The sequence below is a fragment of the Balaenoptera musculus genome, chromosome 19 (genome assembly GCF_009873245.2).
Source record: "Balaenoptera musculus isolate JJ_BM4_2016_0621 chromosome 19, mBalMus1.pri.v3, whole genome shotgun sequence".
Classification (NCBI taxonomy): Eukaryota; Metazoa; Chordata; class Mammalia; order Artiodactyla; family Balaenopteridae; genus Balaenoptera; species Balaenoptera musculus.
In genome coordinates, this window is record NC_045803.1 from 59,702,672 (window position 1) to 59,709,248 (window position 6,577).

Here is a 6,577-nt window from a genome sequence, read left to right on the forward strand (position 1 = left end):
TTCAGTAGAGATGCTGCAGGTGCAGGAGGGACTCCCCTCTAAATTAGACTTTGGGGGGATGAACGCCTGCCACAGACACGCGGCCTCGGTCCCCCTCTCGCACCCTCACCCCGTCGCTGGCCCTCGCTGTACTGTCCCCACGTCCGCTCCCTTCCTTCCAAGGGGAGGCGCCCTGCTCACCTGGTGCTCCCACCCAGTGAGGACCGCACAGCTCGGGGCCCTTCCCCCTCGGCTTCCCCCGCTCTGGCCACAAGGGTCCCGTTATCCAGGGGCCCTGCTGCCTCAGCAGAGTTTGTCCGAGCTCGGCCTCCTCCGCGGACCCAGGGGACCGGGTGAGCCTCAGAGGACATTGCAGCAGGAGTGCGGGCTCTTTATTGCCCCAGATCCACCCGCCGCGGGGCCTCCCTCGCCTCTCCGTCTTCAGGACGGCCTAGCGAGGAGGGGAGCGTGTGTACGTGCCGCGTGTGTGCGCCTGTGCACGTGTGACATGAGACAGCTTGGCCCAGATGCCATCAAAGGCGGGTGGAGGGGAGCCTCCAGGTAGCTCTGCCCACGCAGGTGGCCCACACGGATGTGCTCGGCCCAAGTCAAGCTGCCGGTCTGGAGTGGAGGGCATCCAGGGCAGCCCCGCCGTCAGCCTAACGCGGGGGTCTTCCATGCTGACCACCGGCTCCCGACCGGCTGTCACTGGGAGGAACAGAACCGGAACCAGAGCTCGCTGGAAACAGCATGGAGGAGGCTCTCAGCCGGACGAGAGTCATCCCCGGAGGGAAGTCCCTCACGGGGGCAGGGAAGGGCGACGCCCTCCCAGGACGCCCCGCTCCTCGGCCCCTCCGCCTCTCAGGGGGCGCAGCAGCCGGACTCCTCGTGCCGCGCCAGGAGCGCCACGCGGGAGAAGGTCTTGGCGCAGCGCTTGCACTGGTACTTCTTGGTGTCCGAGTGCGTCTGCAGGTGGGCCCGCAGGTTGGAGCGGTCGGCGAAGGCCCTGCTGCAGTGAGGGCAGGTGTAGGGCTTCTCACCTGGGGGAGGGGAGGGAGACAGGTGGGCGACCGGCTGCAGGGGCCAGAACAGCCCTGCGGAGGGTGGCCCCAGGCTCGCAGATGCATAAGCCGTCCCCACCCAGAGGCTCCTCAGCCCTCACAGTGAGGCTAACGCCTTCGTCTCCGTCGCCCGCTCCCTCGGGGTCAGTGACGGGGGCCTTAGCACCTGCCCTCCACTGAGGGGGTCATGTGCTTGATAACCTGGGCAAGACCGCAGCAGCTAAAACACCGATCTTGGCTAGATGGCTCTTTGCTTCTTCTGGAGCTCCCCTGGGGCCCTCTGTCACCAGCCCTGGACGGGAGAGGCGCTGCAGGCCTCCTGGCAGCTGTACCCACCCCCCGAAAGCCACGGTGGGAACCGTGAAGGCGGCTGTACAAGGGCAGGCGCTCAGGACCAATGAGGATTCCCGTGTCCTCCAGGCCACCTCCAATCAGGGCAACCAGGGATTTGGACAAAGTCCTTCTGTTGGGACCTTGCCCTCCAGGCTGACCCCCCAAGTGTAAAAGAAAGGGTCAGTGAGAGTCATCTGTTCAGCTCTGCCTGCGTGGAGAGTCCTGCAGCCCCAGGGGCCCTGGGAGGCAGCAGCCTGTAGTCCCGTGGGGCCCAGAGCATCGCGTCCTGGCCGCTGACCCTGCGCTCCCAGACCAGGGCACTGAGCCCCGGCTGTGTGATGGGGCGCTCAGGGGACATCCTCAGCCAGCGGTCGGGGAAAACCAGGTGGATTTCCAGCCTGGAAAAAGGCTCCTGCAAAACCCTTCTTTCGTGTGAGTCACAGAGCCGTGACTGAGGGTGAGGGAGGGTCCAGTTCCAGAGACTGTTTGTTGTAAGTCCCCAGCCTGTTCCTGTCTCCCTTTCACCGCGTGCTTGACAAAGTCCTGGACTCAAGAGGAAGACCTGGGGTGGGGTCCAGCTCAGCCCCTGGCTGCCCTTGGGCAGAGCCGGCCCTGGCGCTCTTTCTGGGCCGTGGTTTGTAATCTACAGAATGAAAGACTGCGAGCTCCCTTCCCCGTATCCCCCATCCTGTCCCTGCCTCCTGTCCGCAACTGCTCTCTCCTGCATCGCCTGTGCTCTGTGACCACCCTCTCACCCAGGGACGGGATTGCTCCTGGGTAAATCCCAGCCCGTCAGACAGGTTGTGTGAGCCCTGGGGTCCTCACCCCCAAGCCAGGCCTTTCTGGCTCCCCTCCTCCCCCGCTGCTCCAGAACTCAGGAAGGCCATGGACTGTTTGAGAAGTCAGGCCCCACGGAAGCCCTGTGCATCCTGCGCTTTGCCGGGTGTTACGAGTTGAATTGTGTCCCCCCAAAAAGATACATCCGTGTCCTAAACCTGGTTACCTGTGAGTATGACCTGATTTGGAAAGAGAGTCCTTGCAGATGTGATCAAGTTCAATTTAAGTTGTACCGGAGCATGCGGGCCCTGAACCCAATGTGACTGGTGTCCTTATAACTAGAGGGAAATCTGGACACAGACACAGGGGAGAGGCCGTGTGAGGACAGAGGCAGAGACTGGAATGACATGGCCACAAGGAACACCTGGGGCCCCAGGAGCTGGCAGAAGTGGGAAGGATCCCCCTCTCCAGATCTGGAGGGAGCCTGGCCCCGTGACACCTTGATTCAGACTTCTGGCTCTAGACTGTGAGAGAGCATTTCTGATGTTTTGAGCCCCCCGGGGTGTGGCTCTTTGTGCCACAGCCTCAGGACACCAGGAAAAAGAAGCCGTGTGTGCCCATCCATCCTCTTGTTTATGAACCCAACCCCTCCCCTCCTTTGAGGCCCAGACCCCACCCTGCCCCCCAGCCAGATCCCTCATGGGCCCTGGCACCTACCTGTGTGGGTCCGGATGTGGCCCTGGAGCAGCCAGGGCCTGGAGAAGGCCTTGCCGCACATGGTGCAGAGGCAGGGCAGCGTGTGTGTGCGGATGTGCATCTTGAGGGCGCCCAGGCTGCCATACTCCTTGTCACAGAACTTGCAGGTGAAGCAGCGTTGAGCCTGCAGGTGGCAGTGCAGCTGCTGGTGCCTGGCCAGTGCGGCCGGCGTGCGGAAGCCCCCTGGGGCACGGGGGGCCCGCTCGGCCCCTGGCAGGTGGCCCGGAGCCTGGGCCCCATCTGCGCCCAGGACCGGGGGCCAGCGTGTGGGCAGAGCCAGCAGCGGGGGCAGGTTGAGGTGGTTCAGGCTGTCTCTGAGAGGTGCGCCGGGGGCCCGGCCAGCCCGAGGGTCTGCCAGGCTGACTTCCAGGGGGTCTGGCCCCGAGGCCCCCCCGAGCTTCCTCGTTACACAGGAAGGTGGGGAGGGGCAGGGAGACGTGGGCGACGACGGAGGTGAAGTCCCAGGGCCGGGGAGGGTCGCCAGGCGTGGACGGGGCCGCCTTGTCTGGGAGGACAAGGGGCACCACCAGCCCCCCGCAGGCGGAACAGGCGCCATTGGTTTCTAGAAGCGGGGAGGGGAGACAATGCACGGTGAAGCCTGAGTCCCAGCGCTGCAGAGTTCACCATCCCGCATTCCTGGCCGAATCCCACTACTAGGCCATCCATAGCCCGGCGGGAAGGGGAAGAAGGTCTGACAAGACAGAGGCGTGGGCTGCGGAAGTGGCGGCTGCAGCCGGAGACCACAGCGTCCGAGCAGGAATCTCAGTTCCTCTTTACAAACAAGGGAAGAGAAGCATCTCACAGGATCCCAGAGCAGCCCTCAGGGGCCAAGGAAGGGTCCCTAGCCGCCCTCTCTCTGAGCCCCACCCGCCGCAGGGCCAGCTCGGAGCTGCATCCTGCGGACTCCCACGCAGCTTTAATTCACAACTCTTGGCAGCAGCCGCCGCGTGTGAAATAACTCATCAGCCTCCGGTCACCTCCCGATCGCCCCTCGCCCACCATGGCGTGGGCGCGCACAGCGTCCTGCAGACGCTCCCAGCTCAGGAGGGACCGTTGTCGGTGGTGTCCACTGCCTCCTGGCTCGGCCTGCCCTCAGGCTGTTGCTCCCGTATGTGTGGGCCACCCCGCCTCATGCTTGACCCAGACAGCAGAAGCCCCCAAAGTAAACATGTCAGCAAGTAAGAGTGAAGTTCTGCATTTCCCCAAAGACCAAATCTCCAGCCCTGAACCCATTTCTTATTTCATATGTGTTGAAATAAATCTCTGGCCCCATTTCTATGTCCACACCAAGGCTTTGGGTTGAGAAAGACAACCCACAGAATGGGGGAAATGTTTGCAAATTAGGTATCTGATAAGGAATTGGTGTCCAGAATATATAAAGAACCCTTGCAACTCAACAATAAAAAGACAAATAGTCCACTTTTTAAATGGGCAAAGAATCTGAATAGATGTTTCTCCAAAGAAGATGTACACACAGCCCATAAGCACAGGAAAAGATGCTCAACATCATTAGCCATCAGGGAGATGCAGATTAAAGCCATAATGAGGTATCACATCATACCCACTAGGATGGCTAGAATTAAAAAGAGGCAAATTACAAGTGTTGATGAGGATGCAAAGGACTGGGGAAGCTCCCACGCTCCACTCTCTCCTGACCTCACCGTCTTCCACTCCAGTCTTCCCAGTTATAAAATCAGCTCGCCAGGCTTCTGTCCTCCTAGAAATGGCGGCTGGAGAGTGACCAGCTAAGAGATGAAGTCCAAGGAACTTCTGGAGACAGCGCTGGGGTCCCCGGAGAGTCTAGGGCCCCCCACTCCACACACAAGCTTCAGTAGGGGCCCTCGTATGGGAAAAAAGTCACCTTAAGGCTTTGCGGCTCAGCCACTACCCTGACCCCAGGCATCACCTCGGAGCCTAACCCTGTCTAGGGGGCCAGTGCCGACCCCAGTGGGAGGGCAGGAGGGAGGCAGCCATATGCCGGGTGCTGCTGACCGTGTGCTTCTGCTAATAACTTTAAATGCTTCCCCATATCCCCTGGGTTAGCTAGATTTTTTAATTCATTCTGCAGCTCAGATTCCTGGGAGAAGAGACTTAAGTTCCTTTCTGGCTTCAGGGGTTCCCTGGGGAGGCCTAAAAAGGCACTTATTTAAAAGTGACGAGTGGAGGACCCCAAATCCAGCATCTCGGGTCTATCTTGGGGTAACTGCCTGGCAGAAAGAGGATCACCGTGGCCATTTGGCCCTCAGAAAGCTGGTGCTACAAGGAGGGGAGAGCAGAGCACTGATGGCCCTGAGGCTGTTCCCTGACAGTCACCGGGCCGTGCTCGGCTGCCAGGATTTGCACGCTCAAAGGGGTACGCTGCGTGACTGGAGTCTAAACAATAGTTTTTAAACGTTTAAAGCCATGACCCGTGTGAATTACATGCTCTGTCATACATGTGTATCTGAAACAAAAGTTTCCTTTACTGCGAGCACCGCACTCTGATGGCTTCTGTTCTTTTTTATTTTATAAAATTGCTGGTGGTGACTCATTAACTGGATTTCAAAATGTGGAGTTGAGGATCCCGGTCCTAGAAGGTGCCCCCTGGTGGCAGCCCAGCCCCGGGGACCCACCAGCCTGGACTCCCTCCCCGCTCCCAGTCCTGAGAGGGCTAAAGGGCTCTGGACGGGCACCGACTGTGTGCCCTGGTCTCCGCAGTGTCTCTCCCCTGTCCCCCTCTAAGTCACTGAGCCATCCCCCAGAGGGTGTCCCCCCCAAGAAGCTGTAGAGCTGGGGGCGCCTCTGACCACTCGAGAGAGGCCTTTGCCGTGGGACCTCTGCATGTCCCTGACCCTGACAGGGAGTGGGAATGAGTGCACGGTCCTGGTTCCTGGACACCTGTCTCCCCACCTGAGTAAGAACTGCAACCCCTTAGCCCAGCCTGCCCTGGGCAACCTCCTCTGGGGTGAGGGAGGCGGGAGGGAAGGAAACCCCAGGAGGGGTGAGGAGGCATTGGAGGGGGCACAGCGGAACGCTGTGCGAGCTGGGCCCTGGCACCACAGGGCCTCTGGGTCACTCCTCCTGGCCTCTCTGCTCACCACCCAATCCAGGATGTTCTGGGTGCTCTTGGAGAACAGCCTGGGCTCACTTCGTCTCTGCAATATCCGTGGGGCTCTCTCAAACCTCCTGCACGAGGAAGATGGCCCTGGGGTCCCCTTTGCTGGGATGGGCATGCCGGGCCATAGCGGGAGAGCCCCAGAGTGACTGGGGGCCTGGAAACTTCTCTACGTGGAGAGAAAATCCCCACCCAATCTGCCCGACGCGAGGCTGGGGTCCCTGAAGTGGGTAAGACGCCCGCGGGCCACCTTTCTACCTCCAGCCTCGTGGTCTCGGGCCCCTCCTCCCACCTGGGACAGGTGTTCCCGTTCCCGGGGTTCTCGCCCCTCCTGCCCCGCGGGAGTCGAGCCCTGGGCAGGGCAGGGGAGCCCGCAGCCCCTACCTCTCTGCCTCTCCAGCTGCCCGTAGTTGGGGACCCTGTGGCTGGAGTGCGTCTTCACCAGGAAGGAGCGCGGCATGGTGCCCTGGCGCGGGTCGCACTGTGCGTACGCCGGCGCCCGCGGGCAGCGCGGCCCACAGGTGCCGGGAGGGTCAGGTCATTAGCACAGCGCGCCGCCTCGGCCAACCAGCGCGCG

General features: G+C 61.4%; 1 protein-coding gene across 1 annotated transcript; it reads right to left on the reverse strand.

The window, feature by feature from the left end:
- On the reverse strand, positions 1–6,522 carry SNAI3 (snail family transcriptional repressor 3). Its single transcript, XM_036834324.1, is given in 4 exon segments — positions 1–1,019; positions 2,868–3,297; positions 3,299–3,468; positions 6,385–6,522. Coding segments are annotated over 4 exon segments (855 nt in total). The 5' UTR covers positions 6,461–6,522; the 3' UTR covers positions 1–840.
- Positions 6,523–6,577: the final 55 nt, after the last annotated feature.